Source organism: Heloderma suspectum, chromosome 4, assembly GCF_057233095.1.
Source record: "Heloderma suspectum isolate Gila_16-S chromosome 4, 16-S_ref, whole genome shotgun sequence".
In the NCBI taxonomy this organism is placed as follows: domain Eukaryota; kingdom Metazoa; phylum Chordata; class Lepidosauria; order Squamata; family Helodermatidae; genus Heloderma; species Heloderma suspectum.
In genome coordinates, this window is record NC_139461.1 from 57,132,167 (window position 1) to 57,155,150 (window position 22,984).

At 41.2% G+C, this 22,984-nt stretch overlaps 1 protein-coding gene across 3 annotated transcripts in view; it reads left to right on the forward strand.

Moving 5' to 3' along the window:
• Window positions 1–22,984, forward strand: part of EYA1 (EYA transcriptional coactivator and phosphatase 1) — a 152,654-nt gene that overhangs the window by 47,472 nt on the left and 82,198 nt on the right. For all 3 annotated transcript variants that reach the window (XM_084848043.1, XM_084848045.1, XM_084848044.1), the window contains 4 exons: window positions 3,853–3,935; window positions 4,302–4,488; window positions 15,229–15,371; window positions 20,003–20,086. In XM_084848043.1, coding sequence (XP_084704169.1) covers window positions 3,853–3,935; window positions 4,302–4,488; window positions 15,229–15,371; window positions 20,003–20,086 — 497 coding nt within the window. The remainder of the gene's footprint in view (window positions 1–3,852; window positions 3,936–4,301; window positions 4,489–15,228; window positions 15,372–20,002; window positions 20,087–22,984) is intronic.

Genomic DNA, 22,984 nt, shown 5'->3' on the forward strand with positions numbered 1-22,984 from the left:
ATTGCCTTTTGCTTTCCTTCTTTCTTGGGCTGCTTCCAGTGTCTCAGCAGACAGCCATCTTGCCTTCTTGGTTTTCTTTTTCTTTGGGACGTTTTTTGTTGCCACCTCCTGAACAATGTTGCGAACTTCTGTCCATAGTTCTTCCGGGACCCTATCTACTAAATCTAGTCCCTTAAATCTATTCTTCACCTCCACTGCATATTCATGAGGAATATTCGTGAACTCATATCTAACTGATCTGTGGGTCTTCCCTATTCTCTTTAGTCTGATTCTAAATTGTGCAATAAGAAGTTCGTGATCTGAACTACAATCAGCTCCAGGTCTTGTTTTTACCAACTGCATAGATGTCCGCCACTGTTGGCTACAAAGGATGTAGTCAATCTGATTTCGGTGTCGGCCATCTGGTGAAGTCCATGTATAAAGTCATCTCTTAGGTTGTTGGAAGAGAGTGTTTGTTATGCACAGTGAGTTGTCTTGGCAAAATTCTATCAGCCTATGTCCTGCTTCATTTTGTTCTCCCAGACCATGCTTTTCTGTAATTCCTGGTGTCGTTTGACTACCCACCTTAGCATTCCAGTCTCCTGTAATGAAAATAACATATCTTTTGGGCGTACTATCCAGTAGGTGCTGCAAATCCTCATAGAACTGATCTACTTCTGCTTCTTCAGCATCTGTGGTTGGGGCGTATATTTGGATCACTGTGATGTTAAATGGCTAACCCTGAATTCGAATTGAGATCATTCTGTCATTTTTTGGATTGTATCCAAGCACTGCTTTAGCCACTTTATTATTAATTATGAAGGCTACTCCATTTCTTCTATGGTCCTCTTGTCCACAGTAGTAGATCTGGTGGTCATTTGATGTGAAGTGGCCCATTCCAGTCCATTTCAGTTCACTGACACCCAAAATGTCTATATTTAATCTTGACATCTCCCCAATAACCACATCCAATTTGCCCTGGCTCATAGATCTTACATTCCAGGTTCCTATGGTGTGTTGATCTTTAGAACATCGGATTCATTGTTCACCACCAGCACCATCGTCTGCTAGCCGTCCTTTCGGCTTTGAGCTAGCTGCGTCATCACATCTGGGGCTAGTTGAATTTATTCTCTGTTCCTCCCCAGTAGCATTTTGACCATCTTCTGACCTGGGAGTCCCATCTTCCGATGGTATACCGACATATCTCTGGTTGTACTGATCCATTTAGTTTTCATGGCAAGAATACTGGGGTGGGTTGCCGTTTCCTTCCCCAGGGATCGTATTTAGTCTGACCTCTCTGCCATGATCTTCCCATCTTGGGTGTCCCTTCATGGTTTAGGTCATGACGTCATTGAGGTGCTCAAGCTCCAGCACCACGACAAGGTAACGATCTCCTTTGCTGAAGATTTTTGCCTTACAGATTCTTTAACGTGCACATAACTGTTTCCATAAATTGTCTGAGTTTTTAAAATGGTCCTCTTCTGGGATGTTCATTCTAAACCTACAAATTGGAATTCATTTTTGTTTTGTTTTGTTATTAACCTTTTACTGAAAGTTTTTTTATTTTATATGTGAACAAACAATCCCTATTTCCGTTCTCCCTGTCCCAACTGCTTACCTCTCTCTTCTATATATAGACAAATACACGCATATACACACCCACACAATATCACAATATATAATATAAAAATAAGATAAATAAACAAGAAGAAAAACCAATGAAGATAGTCCTGAATTATAGCCAAAATCCACACATTTCATATCCTCTCGTATGGTCCAAGTGGCATCTCGTATGTGCACAGCTCCAAGAATTCACCGCAAACACTTTCAGTTATTTCAAAATTTGCTCACCTCATATATGCGAATTGCTCTGAGGCTGGTTATGTTAACATTTCTTTGACCTTCTTTTCATGGTTTGATGGATGAAAAGTTTGATTATATATTGTGATATTGGAGACTTTCACTTCCAATGCCCAAAGACCACACTTGTAGCTCCTAAAATGCCCACATTAGCCTTGTCTTAGGGTTGTGGATGTGGGCCCAGTCAGGCAGAGGTATGCCTCTGTATACCAGTTGCTGGGGAACATGACTGGCAGGGTGCCATTACACTCATGTCCTGCTTATGAGGTTCCCACAGGCAGCTGCTTGGCGACTGTGCGAACAGAACGCTGGATTAGATAGGCCTTTGGTGTGATCCGGCATAGTTCTTATGTTCAAATATGGCATGATTAGAAGAAATTATCCCATTTCACTCATATCCAAGGCAAGGTTTTTGAGGGTTAAGAGATTTTCCCTTTCTTCCACCATTATTTTATGCTAGTGGTTTTTATACCTTTAAGAAAGTTATTTTGAGTGACAGGAAATTATAGTTTCTAATTTACAGGGAAAATAAACAAATGTTATCTACTATTCCGAACTGTAGCCTTTGGACCATTGTTCCTCTCATTTTGTTTTCACTTTGATATTGCTGATCTTGACTATGGCTTTCCATAGTAATGATAAATGTCAAAGCCAAATTATGGGGATATTTTACTACTTCAGTGCATCTTTACCATCCTGGCAAATTTTGTTATCCTTCTGGCAAGCTTTTAGCATTTCTCTTTTGCTTGCCCGTCCTCCACACAATTTCACTCTAAGTGTCCATATGTTCAAATATGCTTTTGGGCCTAAAAGGAGGTTGCTGCCCTTTTAGAAGTACAGCTTTGTAGATGAAGACATTAGAGCAAGAGGGCCAGCCCATCTGTCCATTTTGGTCCACTAAAGTTGAGATAGAATTGCAGTGTCCAGACACATTTAGGCAGTGCCCTTTCTACTTGAAATGTCATGTAATAGCACCCTGGGTGTCAGGGGCAACAGTAACTCCTCAAGGAAAGAGAAAAGTACTGCCCAAGGCTGTATACATTTTAATGAACTATAATTATCTGTGCAACTAATTGGAGAAGGACATAAGTTTCACATAGTTTTGGGTGCAAACTTCCTTTGTGTTCCTATAGCATGGAGGAAAATGTAATAGCAATACTAAAGGGTTTTATTCCCAGAAATGTAAAATGTAATTCTTCTTGACTGAAATGGGCATTCAGGATTCTCAGTTCCTCCTAGGATCAGGCAAAAAAAAAGTTTTTAAATTAATTTTAAGACAGATTGTAATTATGTTTATGCACAAGTCTGTCTAACAATCAATGGAACATTTTCCAAGTAAATTTTTGGTAGGATCACAACCTATTGTTTTATACTGATGTAAGAGGTGTTTTACAGCCAAGCTGTATAATCAAAAGATTCGCTGTATGCAGCTATTGTTTTGGATTATTATTTAAAACAGCAGGGGGAGATCACATATTTGAATGCTCTCCTATTTTTTTTTAAAAAAGAAGCTTTTTCTCCACACAAAAAACTATTTCTGATAGCTGCTGATTTTCTATCTGCGGGGAGTCCTTCATATGAGGAAGCATTCTAACATATTAATTTCCCATCTATAGTTTGAAATGATATAGTTCAGCAAGATCTGTGTCATCTGACTTTGCTAATCAATTAGCTTGACTCTCATGGATACCTAAAACAGAAAAAGAAAACCAAGTGATTCTGAACTTGCATTCTACTCTTAATGCATTTTGTTTGAATAACATTGTAACATTCACATATTATAATCTAAAGTTCTGAAAACAATGACTTATCACCTCATTCATCGTATTATTTGTTATAATATTGTTACAGTATTAATTTACTTTGGTGACAACCAAAGTAAATTAATTATTACATCAACATGGAAAATATTTTTTAAAAATCTATCGCATTACTGTTGATGCATTATGATGTTCTATTCAAATATATTATATTGGCTGCTCAAACAACTTTCTCTTAATTTGTTTGTTTCAGGTAGCAGTTTTACAACATCATCTGGAATATATGCTGGAAATAATTCACTTACAAATTCTACTGGGTTTAATAGTTCACAGCAGGTAAATATATATATATATATATATAATTAAATTACATGATGCCAAAACTTTATTTTGAAAAAGAGATTACAAAACATATGCTTCATCCTGAATAAAGTCTCAAGGTTATTTAGAATTTCATGAATGACTATGTTTTAGCACCTCCCCTTTTATTACCCTATATTTGTTTTAAATGCCAGTATTTCATATTTATTTTCAAATCTGCAGTTGTCTAAAATTCAGTGTCTTGTTTATGCAAAATAAATACAATCCAATATGGCAGAGAAGTTGAAGCAAATGTTTGTGCTGACATTTTCAAATACAGACTAAAAAGTAGCAGCATGTTGATGGGAAAGTCTAATACAGCTTTTCCCCCCACTCTGATAGGAATATCCATCTTACCCCAGCTTTGGCCAGGGTCAGTATGCACAGTATTATAACAGTTCTCCATACCCTTCACATTATATGACAAGCAGCAACACCAGTCCAACAACCCCTTCATCCAATGCGACATACCAGCTTCAAGAACCCCCATCTGGCATCACAAGTCAAGCAGTTACAGATCCTATGGCAGGTAATTGCTCAGATTTTATTGTCCCTATTGGCCACTTTTCTAGTGTTTAAATCATTTTTATTTTTATTTTTTTGTTTTTTTAAGAATACTGAATTTATGGTACCACTTGCACTATATAAAGGGTGGGTTCAGAGTGTGGCAGTGCAGAGAAACAGCACTGAGTTTTTTAATGTGGGTTTTCCTATAGTTGCCATGTAAAGTAATCTATAAATGGCAGCGGTAAAAAACAAAAACAAAATGTGAACCCCAAAAATGTTGTTTTTACATTTTTAAAAGAAATACTAACTTTCTGATTTGGCAAACACTTTTCTAACCAATATGTTTTCTTTCTGAAAATCCTATCTAAACCTTTACAGAAAAAAATCATGCATGTAAGAGTCAATCTAGCCCATTTTGGGCACATCATCCACAAATAAATGGGTTCCCATAGGGAATAACCGAAACCCATTGTTCTACAATGGTAGAAAATTGGTAGCAAACAGTGCAAGCTAGATGTGGATATTTGAGGCACACACAAGCCTCCTATTCCCCATAACAGTCTGGTCTAGCACCTGTATGCACATGCAATGTTGGGGGAGAAGATAAACATGGCATTAATGCCATATGTGTATTCCTCTGTGAGCAGCACTGTGGTTCTTGGATAGAACCAAGATGTTACTGTTTTTATTTAAAGTAGTTTCTAGATGTTCAATAAGCCATTCAATGATGTGGCAAAATAATTATGGTTTGTTAAGGTCTGAGGAAGTTATTAAAATATTGATTGTGCAGTGGACTGCATGAATGCATCTAGGGTTTCTGTGTCCTCTTTGATATAATGGGACATCTCTCTCCTCCTCAGTGTAGCACTTACACAGGAAGCTGAATTATACTGAGCCGGACCAGTGGTCCATCGAGCTCAGCATTGCATACACTGACTGGTGCTGGCCGACATCATTGTTTCAGATGGGTCTTTCCCAGCTCTATGTAGAGATGCGAGGATTGAACCTGGGGCTTTATGCATGCAAAGCATGTGCTCTACTACTGAAATATGGGCACTTTTGAATCCCACATCTGCTGTGCCAAAGATAGAAAAACGGCATATGTATATAGAAAAATGGCATATGCTGCACACTCATTTTACTGGATTGCACTGGCAATTCTTGGCATATTATATAACTGAACTCATTTTTTTGTGTGTGTTTCTATATCCTCTCCTCTTTCCTCTTCTGGCATTGTAATAAGTAGGAGACCAGAAACTGTCACTCCTGCTTTAAAACTAAGCACTGTTCTCCATTATATCTTAACTCAGAGAAACTGTGGCTAGCTTAAACTATAGTTAGTTAAAAACAAGCCAGGATCAAACCATGATTTATTTTTATGGCTTGTTCACTAAGTGTAGTTTAAATTAAACACCGTTCCCCAGGATTGAACATAACAGGGAGCTGTGGTTAGTCCAAAGCAAGATGTGGATGCTTCCAATCACCTTCTCAGTTGGAAAAAAGGGAAGTGGGCAGAATGTGAGCCCAAGGCTCATACAGGCTTGTTCATATAATCCTAAACAATATTGTAGTGTTATATCTGAAAAATCCATGGTCTCATAGGGCATTATCCAACTGTGTCACTCCGTAAATGAGGTTGCACTAGTGAAAACTAGGTTCTGAACTATGTGCAAGAGAAGAATGCAACTAAAGTTACATTTGTGCAAGTGTTGTGCAACCAGTTGCACATAACTCTTGTGCATGCAGCCTGTTGTGCTACCCGTTGTGCAATTGCGCAACTCCTGGCACAACTGGTTGTGGAACTCCTTGCACAACCAGTTGCGCAACCGTAATGAGCAACCACTTATGCAACAGAAAGATTCAGCAGAGCTCTGCTAGCACTTTTTGGGGTTACAGAATGACATCACTGGACATTGCCCATGGGGACTAAAACATGTAATTAATTTTTCTCTTTATTTTTTCATTTCTGTATTTCCTTTGCAGTACAATTTTTTAAAATCTTTGTTTAAATAGTCTAAAAAACCTCTTTCAGTTACAATAACAGTTTTAGTTGAGCTCAATTTATTATCAGCATCCATTTGTTATGGTAAATTGGTAAATTCTCCCAATGGAGGGATGTAAACAGTGGAGTTCCACAGGCATTTGTATTAGAACCAATGCCTTTCAACTTATTCATAAATGGTCTAGAATTAGGAGCGAGTAGTGAAGTGTCTAAGTTTGCTGATGACATCAAATTATTTAGAGTGGGTAAAACAAAAAGGGATTGCAAGGATCTCCAAATGGAGCTCTCCACACTGGAAGAATGGGCATCAAAATGGCAAATGAAATGAGGTGCAGTGTAAGCAAGTGTAAAGTGATGCACATTATGAAAATCTATGATGCGACCACAATTAGAATGCTGTGTACAGTTCTGGTCACCACACCTAAAACAAGACCTTCTAAAGTTGGAAAAAGGGCAGAAAAGGGCAACTAAAATGGTCAAGGGGCTGGAGCAACTCCCCTGTGAGGAAAGGTTACAACAGCTTAGCTTTTATATTCACCACTCTGAAATTTGTTTTAGATATGGAGCGGTATACAAATATTGTAAATAAATAAATTCTTCAGAAATAGAAAAAGCCCTGCATTATTTATGCTTGAAATGGTAAAAAACAACTAGATAAGTTATTAGTAGCTCAGTTTAAGTAGATACAGCAACAAAATTGCAGCTTTGTATATACATTCCAAAGTAAAAAGCGCGGACTCCGAGGTCGGTTCCCGGAAAACAACATATCCTATGGCCATCTAGCCGCTGTCTAGTGGCCATAGGATTGCCCCCTCCAAGAATGAAGACTTTTGGTCAGTGCTTTCAGAAGGACTGTGATCTGTGTCTTTCGTGGCCTGCCTGACCTGTGCAAGAGCAAGAAGGAATGTGGTAGTGGCAGCACTATCACATGCAGCCAAACTAGGCCCAGGTAAAAGAGGCTGTTTCTCCTAAAGAGGGTTCAAAACATTTCTGGGTGCCAGCAGTGTATTTTCTGTCATCATACTGGTGTGGCACTTGACTCTTTCCAGTTTCTATGCAGCCCCACTGAGTTCATTAGGATTTACTCTCAGGCAAGTGTGAACCCACTGGGACTTACATATGATTAGATGTGCATAGGACTGTGCTGTCAATGAAATTACACAAAAATATATTACCAAAATCATAGGAAGAAGCCAAGATAATGGCCGTCCCCAAACTGGGCAAGGATCACCCAAAACCTGAGTTGTATAGACCCATAATATTGCTCAGTTGAGATTTTGAAATCTGTACCAATATATTACCAAGGAGACTGTAGTGGAAACATGGAAGACCATTGTATTTTGAGGAGGTGGTGATGTGCAGATTTCCCCTGCCCATGTCAAGTGTGCCATTGCACCTGTTTGTTGAGCTGACTGGAGGGGGCAGCGATGCTGGTTCCCAGGGTTAAGGCTGCTGACATGTGCCAGGGGGACTGGGGACCACTGGGTGCTCACAGTCCATGTGGTGCTTGGAGAACAGGCTGGTAAGCACACAGCGCTCATCAACCGGGGGCACGTCCACCTGACTCCGCCCGCCTCTCAGACACCCCTGGTTGAGGCTGGTAGTTTTCCAGTCTACAAGAATGTATGAAGTCATGGGATCATGTCCAGAATGGGAGAGGTCATGGCGACAGTACATGATCCCTTGGGACCATCCCAATGCGGGACCTCCCTGTAGGCCGATCCAGAACAGGTGCTGTGGCCAGACCTTTGCTGGTATGTTTGCTGCTGATTTTATCTTGATAAGAGTATGGGGTTCCCAGTAGTTGAAGGAACGTATGCTGTATGGTTTCAACGTATTACCTTGCTTTTTCTTGCTTTATTAGTCTATTTTAGCTAAATAAATTTCTTTCCTTCACTCATTGGTGTATTCATTGCCTCTGAATATCCCAAAAGAACCATTGCCTATTGACAAACAACTGGCAAAACAGAAACTTAAAAGCATAAGTTACAGAATGGAAGACCAAACAGGTTTTATTAAAGATCAAAATTTATGAACAAGTATTCAGAAACATTTAAATCTCCTATATATATAAAAGTCATTGTGCGTGGATTTGTGTGTTTGTGGCAGGCTTAGGGATGTACGAAAGTCACTTACCTTTTCGCAGGGGTGATTCGCGGTGGGGGGGAGGCGCTTCGCTTCTCCCCCCAAAGTTCAGGCGAGGGGGGGGAGGCGTCCCGCCTCACCCGGCCAAAATTCAGGCTGGGGGGGGGAGGCGCCCTGCCTCGCCCGGCCGAAATTCAGGCCGGGGAGAAGCGCCCCGTTTCCCCGGCCGCAAAAGAAAAAGTAAAAAAACAAAAAACAAAAAAAACCCCGTGATAGCCTACATAACGATTAATGTAGCCTATCACGGCTAGATTTTCAAAGTCAGCCGTGATAGGCTACGTTAATCGTCACGTAGCCTATCACGGGTGTGTGTTTTGTTTTGTTTTTACTTACTTTTTTATTTTGTAATGGCGGTGGCGGCAGCCGGTCGGAAGAACGGCCCCCACCGAACCGCCGCCGAACCGCCGCCGGGACCCACCGCCGAGAGGGACATTCACTGAAGGTAAGTCCCATCCCGGGGGGGGAGCGGGGGACCGGCGGAAAATTTCCCCAACACTTTCGGGGGGCCGAATGCCTCGGCGCTCGGCCTCCCGAAGATTTGGGGAGAAATTCTCTGCCATCCCTAGGCAGGCTTCAGGGCTTTCTGAAACACAGGGCATAAGGCGGAGCTGCCCTGGACCTAATCACACTGCAAGGGCCCACTGAGCCTGCCATTTGGGCCCTACAGTTGCTGCCTCTTTTACTTCACATTCTCACTTGCCAGAGTGTATGACAGGAGTCACTGGGGGCCGATCTACATTGCGCCCGCCATCGCAATGAATTTGATGTCCCGTCGGGTTAAACGCTCTGGCATTAAAACGTGATTATTTACACTCACCCATTTTCCTCATTGCAGTGCTTCATTGAATGCGCAAGCTCGGTTCACACTCGAGCGCTGTGCTGTTTTCCTGCTGTTTTCCTGCGTGCGGTTGTCTGATCTCGGATGCTAAGTGGGGTCGGCCCTGGTCAGTAGTTGGATGGGCAACCGCCTGGGAATCAGGCTTCCTGTATTGAGCAGCTGTTCAATTGTTCTATCCCTTCAAATGAAACTAAGTTTTACCCCTTCCTATCCCCTGCTCCGGATTCTTTTTTAAAAAATTAAGGCGTTATCCTCGCAGAATCGGAGCTTCTCAATAATGGTTTTTTTTAAAATTCAGGCATGATCTTCGAAGCTTCAAAGTTGCGAAGCTTCACAGCTTCGAATCTTCAATGATCATGCCTCAATTAGGAAAAAAAAACATCACGGAGAAGCCCCGATTTTGCGAGGATAACGCCTTAATTAAAAAAACATCCGGAGCGGGGGTATAGGAGGGGGTAAAACTTAATCTCATTTGAAGGGATAGAACAACCCCCTGCTCAGTGCAGGAAGCCTGATTCCCAGGTGGTCGCCCATCCAACTACTGACCAGGGCTGACCCCGCTTAGCATCCGAGATCAGACAAGCGCGCGCACATCCAGCCCTTTCCTTGTTGCTGAGAAAACGGGGGCTGCTGAGGAAGCTATGCAGTCAGTAGCCAGAAGAAGACATGGGGCTGTCGAGAGCTGTGATTGGACAGGAGGGAAATACAAACACCACCATATATGGACAGGCGGGGGAGGGGACTACGACCAGATACGGTAGCGAAGGCAGAAAACAGAGCACATTGAGGGGAAATACCGGGATATTAGGGTATTGAAAGCGGGAGCACGGAAGTGGGAATTTCTGGTTCCAATTCAAGGTGGGTACTGCGTAGTGTGAAAGGCGAGCGGTGAAACCTCATTGGAAGCGGAAAAAGGCAGTAAGTGTAGATCCAGCCTGGGTCACATTATTACTGTATTTATACTTTCCCTTACTAATAAATAGCCCCTCTGAATCATGGTACAGGCCAGGTTTGTGATTTGAGCTACCAGTCACCCTATTGGCCATCTTTCATTCTATTGGTCTCTCTCCCATTCACTCTGACTTCCTTCACCTTGGATTGGCTGGCTGCCGTTTGTTCCCTCCCCATTTAGGGATGTCAGAGAATTCCGCCACGGATCTCGGTGAGGCCGAATGCCAGTGCATTCAGCCCCCCGAACTCCGTGGCAAAATGGCCTGCCGCCCCCCCACGGATCCCCCCTGGGACGAGACTTACCTGGGGCGGATCTTCCGGGTGGTGGCGGCGCCATTTCCAGGCTTGTTAAAAAAAAAAAAGACGTAAATCTTTACGTAGCCTATCATGGTTAGGTTAAAAAATAATAAAAAAAAAACCGACGTGATAGGCTACGTAAATCTTTACGTAGCCTATCATGGCTGGGTGGGTTTAAAAAAAACAACAACCGCGTACGCAAATGGCGGCAGCTACGGCCACCGCCATTTGCATTCCTTATTTTTGCCGTCTTAATCTACGTAAATATTTACGTAGACTGACGGCGAAAATAAAAGGGAACACAAATAGCGTAGCAGGCGCTATTTGCGTCCCTTTTTGATTCGCCGTTTTAGCCTATGTAACTATTTACGTAGATTAAGATGGCAAAAATAAGGAATGCAAATGGTGGTGGCCGTAGCCGCCGCCATTTGCATACGCAGTTTTTTGTTTTTTACCCAGAGCCCTCTGTGGCCGGAAATGGCTGTCGTAGCCGCCACCATTTGTGTCCCTGTATTGAGCCATGATAGGCTACGTAAGTATTTACGTAGCTTATCACGGCTATGAAGAGGAGGAAGCGAATGGCAGCCGCAGAACAGCCGCCATTTGCAAAGCAGCGTGGACGGGAGCAGGTAAGTGCTCCGTTTTGCATTCCTTTCGTGGGTTGGGGGGGCGGGGGCTTCGTTCCGTGACGGATTTCGGCGGGCCGAATGCACTGGCATTCAGCCTCACTGAGATCCATCGCAGAATTCTCTGACATCCCTATATCCCTGGACGAAACCAGGTAAGTGTTTCGTACATCCCTAACTCACTGTTTCTTTTCTGACTGTGCAGAGCATTTAGTTTCTCTCCCCTCTTCCTGCAACATCCAGCAAGCAAGCAAGGTGCTGTTAAATATCTTTACCCCTTTCAATGCCAGATGTATGTGTTAGTAGTGTGTAATTAATGCTAATGTTGAATGCAGTGCAGTGTGTGCTCACCTGTCTGAGGGGCTGGGATGACACAGTGGACTGGAGACTTAGGGCTTTATTCATAAAAGAGTGAACTGCAGGGAATTGGGAAGGGAATTGCAAAATGAGGGGCAAAATAGCAGAGTTTTACGTGTAGCTGAACTGAGGATTTTTTCCAACTCAGCTTCTTTGGCCTTAAGTTTGTAATTCCCTCTTTCTTGAATAAAGCAAAGTGGCAGAGTTCAATGCATAAGGTGGCAGAGGTGACATTTTTTCAGGTTAATGAGCTGAGTGTGTAGCTGGGGTTTGACATAAAGGATTTGCAAGTTACCTGGTACCTGGTAGGCTGGTGCATCACATTGCAGTAGGTGACATTGTCATATTTTATGGTCAGGCAGATGTTTACACAGCACATTGAATTAGGGAGAAGTTTTGGTGAAACATGGGACATGGAACAGTGTTTGTTGGGGGGCACAGTAGGGTGATGTGAATCTCAGTTTAATATTGCTGTAGGGAGAGTCCATTGGTGGCACATTGTGTGTGAGAGAGAATGCGGTTTGAATAGGATTAGGTTTTTTGTGACATATTTCAAGGTTTTGGTGAAACCTTTGTAAGCCTTTAAGGCTTACAAAGCATTAAAAAAAATTCAAAGTTTTGGTGACCTGTAAGGCTTAGAAAGCATTAAAAACAACAACAACAAGGGAGTGAACTCCAGGGAATTGAGAAGGGAATTGCAAAATGAGGGGCAAAATAGCTGAGTTTTAAGTGTAGCTGAATTGAAGATTCTTTCCAACTCACCTTTTTTGGCCTTAGGTTTGCAATTCCCACTTTGCTCCAACTGGACAAACAACAAATGTTGGTTATAAACAAGCCTTAGCATGAACTTGTACTTTTGTAATATTTAACTTTAGGTACATAGTTGTTGCCACCGTCACCGTCATGTCACCCATCACGCTGCTCAGGAATTTCCATGTTGTTCTCACGTACAGTTATAAGTTGCAGAATTAGTTTGTAAGAAGAAGTGAAAACTGTGTTGTGTACTCTTTATAAGAATTAAAACAAACAAACAAACAAACAAAAATGTGCTGAATTTTTCTTTTTACCTTTCTTATGGAGCCTTTCCAAAAAGTGTAAACCTACCCTAAGATATTTCTAACAAATAGTACCCCTGACAAAATTACATCGCTGGCAACGCTAGGTATATCAGCTAGTATTATACATAAAATCAAGATACCAAAAAAAAAAGGGCTACTGTTTATTGATGTGGAAAAAGCCTTTGATAGGGTAGAGTGGGGTTATCTGTAACCGGTTTTATTGAAATTTGCATTAGGAGTGAATTCATAACAAGGATCAAAATGTTATATACTAATCCCACTACCTACATATTTGTAAATAGAGCAAGGTCTGATACTTTTCATTTCATTCCATTTATTACATTTCTATACTGCCCAACAGCCAAAGCTCTCTAGGCGGGTTACAAAGATTAAAAACCTTAAAAGTACAATATTACAAATAATATAAAAACCATTTCCATATACACATACATACATACACAGACAGACAACACACGCGCACGCACACACACACACACACTTAAACAATTTTAACAATAATAAGAAATACCAGGACCCGATTAAAAATATTATCATATCCTACCAAATGCCTGAAAGTAGAGGAAGATCTTAACCTCGTGCTGAAAAGATAACAATGTGCCAGGCGGGCCTCACTGGGGAGACCTAGTCGGGAGGCCACCACTGAAAAGGCCCTCTCACTTCTTGCCACCTTCTGAGCCTCCCTTGGAGCAGACACATGGAGGAGGGCTTTAAATGATGGACATAGTGTATGGATAGGTATTCAGTTTAAAAGGGGCACCTGTCAGGGTTGCCCACTGTCCCCAGTACTACTTACCCTCTCAACTGAACCCGTAGCAGAAGCTATTTAATATAGCCAGGAATTATCTGGACTGATATTGGGACAAGATCAATTCAAAACTATTTTATACTCTGGTAACATCATCATAATTTTGGAAGAACCAGAAAAAACCACCCGGAGAGCTTTGGCTATTGGGCGGTATAGAAATGTAATAAAATAAATAAATAATAAGTTTTAATTGATCCTGGAATGGTGTATGGTTATGGTTGTCTGCTTTGAGATTGCTTGTTGAAGTTGTTTTAGATATATGTTATTGTATATTGTTCCGTTCATGTGTTTTTTTATGGAGTGGGCTTTTAAAATCTGTATATTTTTAAGTGTTTTAAGCTTTGTAAACCGCCCAGAGAGCTTTGGCTATTGGGCGGTATAGAAATTCTCCTGCGCTCAGCCTTCCTTATAGTCCAGCTCTCACAGCCATCCGTTACTACTGGGAAAACCATAACTTTGATTATACAAATCAAAGTGATGTCTCTGCTTCTTACGATGTTGTCTAGGTGTGCCATAGCTTTTCTCCCAAGGAGCAAGTGTCTTTTAATTTCATGGCTACAGTCACCGTCTGCAGTGATCTTGGAGCCCAAGAAAATAAAATCTGTCACTACTTCCATTTCTTCCCCTTCTGTATGCCAGGAAGTAATGGGGCCAGATGCCATGATCTTCGTTTTTTTAATGTTGAGTTTCAAACCAGCTTTTGTACTCTCCACTTTCACCCATCAATGCTGCAATCATCCCAAACTCCTAAATATATGTCACATGCATGGATTGTGCATAGAAACACAAAAACTATTAATGGCAAATCTTTTGCCAATCACAGCAAAACCAAAACTTCCACTGACTTTAGGGGCTATTAATCTTCTCTGTGTCACACATAACACTAACCCATGGTTTATTTAACCCATGGTTAATACATGGTTTGTTGCCCTACCTAGGGTTTGTCTGGCTACCTAGGATTTGTTTGGCTAATTATCCAGAACCCTCATGTGGAATGGAGATTTATTTATATTTGTTAATATTTTTGTGTTGTGCTTTATTCTCTCTCCTGTTTAGTGCTCAGTTGTTGGATTAGTTTAGTTTAGTTTATTTGTACTGTTTTACTGGATGATAGATAGATAGATAGATAGATAGATAGATAGATAGATAGATAGATAGATATTTCTGCTATTTATTTATCTAGCAACATTATGGTTATTTGTAATTGTTTCTATTGGAGTTTTTTAATATCGTTGTTATTACTGTTTGATATCTTGTATGTTTGTTGTTGGTTTGCTATGTTGTGAGCCACTTTGGACACAATTCTGTGGAAAAGTGGCATTTATCTCCTCTTTTGCCCACTCCCTCCCCTAATGTTTCCTGAGTTCTTAAAAATTGGAGGGTATTTTTTTTCCAAGAATGCCCTCTCCAGTTATTGTAGAGAAGGGGAAGTTTCATCAACTTTTGGGTTACCTTAGTTGTTGTAGGTGTTTTGGTTTAGGGATAATTCTAACTTCCATGCATTAATGTGTACTAGTATTAACACTGGATGAATATTGTAATGTATTACTACAAGAGTAATCAAAGACTTCACGTGGCCATCTCACTGCAACACACTCAAAGTAATAAAATTCAAAGAGGTTCACAACTAAACTAAAATATCAGCAAATTTCTCTTTTGCAGCAGAGTACAGTACAATTCACAGCCCAACAACACCCATTAAAGATTCAGAAGCAGACAGGTTGCGTCGCAGCTCAGATGGCAAATCGCGTGGCCGAGGCAGAAGGAATAATAATCCTTCACCACCACCTGACTCTGACCTGGAGGTATTGTATATGAAGTAGTTATTTTATTTATTTATTGTCTCACCCAGAAGTATTAGCGAGCGTTAGGGTATACCAGGCCAAGAGATGCAAAACAGCAAATTCTAATGTGAAAACCCTCAAAAGCAAAGTAAAATGATAAAATCTAGCCAAGCTCGCCTCATGTCTGCTTATTTCTATACATTGGTCTTTCTCATGAAGGAATCCTGTTGTTGTTGTTCAGTCATTAAGTCATGTCCAACTCTTCGTGACCCCATGGACCATAGCACACCAGGACCTTCCTGTCCTCTGCTCTCTCCCGGAGCGTGCTCAAGTTCATATTCATTGCATTGGTGATGCTATCTAGACATCTCATCCTCTGCCGTCCCCTTCTCCTTTTGCCTTCAATCTTTCCCAGCATCAGGGTCTTTTCCAGGGAGTTTTCTCTTTGCATTAGGTGGCCATAATATTTGAGCTTCAGCTTCAGTATCTGTCCTTCCAATGAGCAGTCAGGATTGATTTCCTTTAAGATGGACTGATTTGACCTCCTTGCAGTCCAGGGGACTTGTAAGAGTCTTCTCCAGCACCACAGTTCAAAAGCATAAATTCTCCTGCGCTCAGCCTTCCTTATAGTCCAGTTCTCACAGCCATCCATTACTACTGGGAAAACCATAGCTTTGATTATACGAATCAAGGTGATGTCTCTGCTTCTTACTATGTTGTCTAGGTGTGCCATAGCTTTCCTCCCAAGGAGCAAGCGTCTTTTAATTTCATGGCTACAGTCACCGTCTGCAGTGATCTTGGAGCCCAAGAAAATAAAATCTGTCACTACTTCCATTTCTTCCCCTTCTGTATGCCAGGAAGTAATGGGGCCAGATGCCATGATCTTAGTTTTTTTAATGCTGAGTTTCAAACCAGCTTTTGCACTCTCCACTTTCACCCACAACAAGAGGCTCTTTAGATCCTCTTCGCTTTCTGCCATTAGGGTGGTATCGTCTGCATATCTGAGGTTGTTGATAATTCTCCTAGCAATCTTAATTCCGAACTGTGATTCATCCAACCCGGCGTTTCTCATGAGGTACTCTGCATATAAATTAAATAAGCAGGGCGACAATATACAGCCTTGTCCTACTCCTTTCCCAATTTTGAACCAATTGGTTGTTCCATGTCCGGTTCTTACTGTTGCGTCTTGACCCTCGTACAGGTTTTTCAAGAGACAGGTAAGGTGGTCTGGTACTCCCATCTCTTTCAGAATTTGCCACAGTTTGTTGTGATCCACACAATCAAAGGCTTTAGCGTAGTCAATGAAGGAGAAATAGACGTTTTTCTGGAATTCTCTTGCTTTCTCCATGATCCAGCGAATGTTGGCGATTTGATCTCTAGTTCCTCTGCCTCTTCGAAATCCAGCTTGTACTTCCAGTAGTTCTCAGTTCACATACTGCTGAAGCCTAGCTTGTAGGATTTTGAGCATAACCTTGCTGGCATGTGAAATGTGCGCAATTGTACGGTAGTTTGAACACTCTTTGGCGTTGCCCTTCTTTGGCATTGGAATGTAAACTGACCTTTTCCAGTCTTGTGGCCACTGTTGGGTGTTCCAAATGTGTTGGCATATTGAGTGCAGCACTTTAACAGCATCATCTTTTAGGATCTTAAATAGCTCAGCTGGAATACTGTCATCTCCGCTAGCTTTGTTGTTAGTAATGCTTCCTAAGGCCCACTTGACTTCACTCTCGAGGATGTCCGGCTCAAGTTCCGTGACCGCACTATCATGGCTATCAGGACATTAAGATCTTTCCTGTATAGTTCTTCTGTGTATTCTTGCCACCTCTTCTTAATCTCATCTGCTTCTGTTAGGTCCCTGCCTTCTTTGTCCTTTATCATGCCCGTCTTTGCACAAAATGTTCCCTTGAGATCTCCAATTTTCTTGAAAGATCTCTAGTCTTTCCCATTCTGTTGTTTTCCTCGATTTCTTTGCATTGTTCATTTAAGAAGGCCTTCTTGTCTCTTCTTGCTATTCTCTGGAAATTTGTATTCAGTTGGATATATCTTCCCCTTTCTCCCTTGCTTTTCACTTCCCTTCTTTCCTCAGCTACTTGTAAAGCCTCATCAGACAGCCACTTTGCTTTCTTGCATTTCTTTTTCTTTGGGATGGATTTCATTGCTGCCTCCTGAACAGTGTTACGGACCTCCGTCCATAGTTCCTCAGGCACTCTGTCTATCAGGTCTAATCCCTGAAATCTATTCCTCACCTCCACTGTATATTCATCAGGGATATGATTTAGGTCATACCTGAATGGTTTAGTGGTTTTTCCCACGTTCTTCAATTTCAGTCAAAATTTTGCAAGAAGCAGCTCATGATCTGAGCCACAGTCAGCTCCAGGTCTTGTTTTTACTGACTGTATAGAGCTTCTCCATCTTTGGCTGCAAAGTACATAATCAGTCTAATTTCGATATTGACCATCTGGTGATGTCCATGTGTAGAGTCGCCTCTTGTGCTGTTGGAAAAGAGCGTTTGCTATGATCAGCGTGTTCTCTTGGCAAAACTCTATTAGCCTTTGTCCTGCTTCATTTTTTACACCAAGGCCGTGCTTGCCTGTTATCCTGGTGATTTCTTGACTTCCTACTTTAGCATTCCAATCCCCTATGATGAAAAGGACATCTTTTTTTGGTGTCAGTTCTAGAAGGTGTTGTAGGTCTTCATAGAACCGATCAACCTCAGCTTCTTTGGCCTCAGTGGTTGGGGCATAGACTTGAATTACTGTGATGTTGAATGGTTTGCCTTGGATTTGTACTGAGATCATTCTATCATTTTTGAGATTGTACCCCAGAACTGCTTTTCCCACCTTTTATTGACTATGAGTGCTACTCCATTTCTTCTAAGGGATTCTTGCCCACAGTAGTAGATATAATGGTCACCTGAATTAAAGTTGCCCATCCTGTTCCCCTGTAAAATTACTCACTCCAGGTGGTGTCCTCCCTTGCTAAGAGGCCATAGCTGCCCACATCTCTTGCTTCTTAACTAAAGTATCTCTGCAACACTTGTACTTCTTCCTTTTGGAAGGGAATCTCCCTAAATCTATTGCTTGGCCAGTCTCATTCATATAAAAGCTGTTATCCCATATCAATGGACTATCCTCCCACTAACTATTAGGATATATATAAATGATTATTTCCAGCGGGGTAGCTGTGTTAGTCTGTTGCAGCAAAAACAACAAAGACCCGGCTTGCATGCCACAGTGGCAAATTGTGGGTTATTTAACCTATGATTTGCAGGAGTGCATGCCACCTGTGAACCATTTCCTGTTTCTGTAAACAACCTCCCATTGGTCCAGGTTCACACATCATGCTCACAAGCTCTGATCAGGTCACTCGGAAGTTGTTTACAAAAAATGGAAGTGGCTCATATGCAATATGCATTCAGGCAAATTGTGGGTTAATTAATCCAAGATTTACCATTGTGATGTGTGAACTGTCCTAAAGAATACTATTCATCAAGCAATTCAACTGTATTTCCTGTGGTTTGAATAAGGACCAAACTGTTGTTGTTGTTTCTATCACATTACATATGTTAATCGGCTCACTACATATGTTAATCAACATCATTGCAATGAAGTCTGTGTTATCATCCAGCAACATTTTGTGAATGACAATGGTTCCGATAATCATCACTGTCTGTAATTCTTTGCATTTCCATTCCCTCTGACAACACAGTTTCCATCTCCCCCACCCCTATCATGTGTATATAGTAGGGATGTCCGTTGTTTCCAAATCCAGCCCTTTTTCGGCTCAACGGGTCCCCACTGCCCAGACAGTTCAGTTTGCATTTAGGAGCTGAGCTATGGGCTTTCTCCAGAATTCAGGAATTTGGGGAGGGGGAGACATTGGGATTTGCACAAATTCCTGCAGTAATTTGCTTAATTTACAGAAATTACACAGGTGCTAGCCCTGAACTCATGGGTTGGATGATTATCTGAACCACTGTCATTCACAAAACTTTGTTGGGAAGAATGTTTTGTTTAAGGGGTAGTGAGCAGAAATTGCTACCTCTCAGCCAATTCAAAAAGCCCCTAGATACTATGGGCAGGCTGGTCGTGCATCCTAAGAATTTCCCCATGGTCCATCATCCACCATATTAATTGGTCCTATCAGGCAAAGGAACTGAAGGTGATTTGGCACCCTTCCCCTGAGAGGTGTCATGGCATGATCTCAGCCAGGGTCCCTTGTCCACTAGGTGAGAATTCACCATTGGAAGAGGAAAGAAAAACAAATCCTCTCCTCTATCTCGTATGTCTCCCTCTTTTCAGTTACTCATGGGTTCCCAATTCTATAATTTATGTGAGTGTGCATATGTTTGAATTTGTAGTATTGAAGAACTATTTACTCAGGGTGCACTCTTATACACACCTGCCTAGAAATAAACCCCATTAAATTCATGAGTAGACATGCCTAGGATTGTGCTGTTAATTTTGAGATGTTATTGTAGTGACATTGTTCTGAAATGTATGGTTTTCTCTAAAATAGTAAGAAAAGATACCTTTAATATAGTACAAACTTCAGAACAGAGATTCTTCACATGGATATCTATTAAGTATTTTTTTCTATTTCACTTATCAATTTTATAGAGGGATCCATTGATTTTGTTATTTTTTTTACAGAGAGTATTCATTTGGGATTTGGACGAGACAATCATCATTTTCCATTCCCTTCTTACAGGATCTTATGCTAACAGATATGGGAGAGTAAGTACCATGACACTAAATAACAGCTCTATATGTGTTTATGCTGAACAAATCTATAGAATACAGTATGATGTGGAATTGATGTAAAATATGAAGTAGAACTGTCTCACAATAGTTGTCTTAACAGTTTTCAGAGCTTGTGGCACAACAAAAACACAGATGTATACAAGATTATCAGTTTATAATCTAATTAGCAATGCAATCCTATGCATGTTTACTCAGAAGTAAGTCCCACTATGTTCAATGCAGCTTACTCCTTAGTAAGTGTGTTTAGAATTGCAGCCCAGCTCTCATACCACTAGGCCTAACTTTCACCTTTTCCTAACATTCTAAACCACTTCCCTTTGACAGTAGACTCACCATTACTGACACGTAATAGGCTTATTCAGCATTCTGGCTCACATGGGGAGTCTCCACAGATACAAGAGGCTCTCCTCTTCAGACAGCTGCCCTCCAGGAGTTGAGGATGACAACTGCGAGGATGGAGGAGGGTGGGATTAGAGTGCTCCCTCGCCTCATGCATTTGCTCTATTCAGGTTCAGAATGCCTGAATACGGCTAATTTCCGTGTTGGATTTGGGCTGGTGAGAAAGCCTTTCCCTCTCCAAACAATTAATAATATATTAATAAAGAAATGAATGTGTGGGGCCTATTACTGCATCAGGTGAAAACAAGGAAAGATTATGAAAGACAGTTTGCAATGACAGAACCCCAAAAGAAAGTGCTTGTAATGTATGACTTGGGTGAAAAATTGTTGCAAAAGGATGGAATGAAATTGCCTCCCAGCACTTCAAAATAGATTGGACAACTGTGCAATACATGTCTACTCAGAAGTAAATCCCACTGAATTCAATAGAGCTTACTCTGAGGTAGTCAGTATAGGATTGCAGCTCTGATCTATAAGAAACTGAATAAATAACTTTTTATGTATGTATGTCAAAATTATCCTACTATTACTATTTACTGTTAAGTAATTGGGCTCATCTGGAATTGGTATGAAGAATTATGATGTGATAAAAACTGCATACTATCCTTAAAATGTTTGTCAAGGTAATTTCTCTGGTTCTTAAAATGAAATGTATTTACAAAGGCTAGAAAAATGTTCAAGATCACAGTAAGGCTTTTCAGTATTTGGAAGAGCTAACTTATAACATGGTTGTTCAGGCAGGCATTTGGGGTGGGTTAGGGTATTTTAGAAAATGTTTTTATTGTAGAATTTTATTGTTTTAAACTGTTTTATTGTATGTTGTACATCGCCCAGAGTGGCTGGGTGACCAGCCAGATGGGCGATTAATAAATTTAATAATAAATAATAAATTTAATAATAAATATTTTTTGTATTTTCAAAAATGCAGTTTGTTGTATATTGTATTACTGACACCAGCTCCTCAGACTTTAGGTAACTTTAGTATGTTAGAAATGTTGTTTTGGTTCAAGAAATTTGGTTCTTGAGTGAAGGAAACAAAAAGCTTCAAGTATGCACAGTAAAATGCAGCTCAGAACAGTATGAACTAGGCAAATCAGGACAGCAACTCTGCTAAAAAGTGTCATTATTATCTATTGTACAGTATGCCCCAAATCTGAGGCACAATGTAGAAGTAATGCCCGCCTTACAGCTGGTGTCACATCCCTCTCTGAATGCAGTGTTGGTGTGCTAGGAATCCACAGCCTAAGTGTCCACTATGCAGGTGTGCTAATACTACACACGTACAAACTGGCATATTCTTTAAACATGCTGGTCATGTATAACCTTGAATAGATGAGTTTCATTTGTATGCCCAGAATCCCATTTAAATCAGACATTATTCTGCCATTAGCTATGGGGAAAAGAAGGGAAGCAAAGCAACAAAGTAAGTTTCAATCATAGGATCATAGAATAGTAGGGTTGGAAGGGGCCTACAAGGCCATCGAGTCCAACCCCCTGCTCAATGCAGGAATCCAAGTCAGAGCATCCCTGACAGATGGCTGTCCAGCCTCATCTTGAATGCCTCCAGTGTGGGAGAGCCCACTACCTCCCTAGGTAATTGGTTCCATTGTCGTATTGCTCTAACAGTCAGGAGGTTTTTCCTGATGCTCAGCCGAAATCTGGCTTCCTGTAACTCGAGCCCATTATTCCATGTCCTGCACTCTGGGATGATCGAGAAGAGATGCTGGCCTTCCTCTCTGTGACCACCTTTCAAGTACTTGAAGAGCGCTATCATATCTCCCCTCAGTCTTCTCTTCTCAAGGCTAAACATGCCCAGTTCTTTCAGTTTCTCTTCATAGGGCTTTGTTTCCAGTCCCCTGATCATCTTTGTTGCCTTCTTCTGAACCCTCTCCAGTTTGTTTGCATCCTTCTTAAAATGTGGTGCCCAGAACTGGACACAGTACTCCAGAGGAGGCCTAACCAGTGCTGAGTAGAGGGGAACTAGTACTTTCCCGGATTTGAAAGCTATGTTTCTATGAATGCAGCCCAAAATAGCATTTGCCTTTTTTTGCAGCCACATCATATTGTTGGCTCATATTCAGCTTGTGATCGACAACAATTCCAAGATCCTTCTTGCTGGTAGTGTTGTTGAGCCACGTATCGCCCATTTTGTAACTGTGCATTTGGTTTCTTTTTCCTAGGTGCAGAACTTGGCATTTATCCCTATTAAATGTCATTCTGTTGTTTTCTGCCCAGCGCTCCACAGTCTATTAAGATCACTTTGAATTTTGTTTCTGTCTTCCGAAGTATTAGCTATCCCGCCCAATTTTGTGTCATCTGCAAATTTGATCAGCATTCCCTGCACCTCCTCCTCCAAGTCATTTATAAAAATGTGGAAGAGCACCGGGCCCAGGACTGAGCCCCGCGGTACCCCGCTCGTTACCTCTCCCCAGTTTGAGAAGATCCCATTGAGAAGCACTCTTTGAGTCTGAT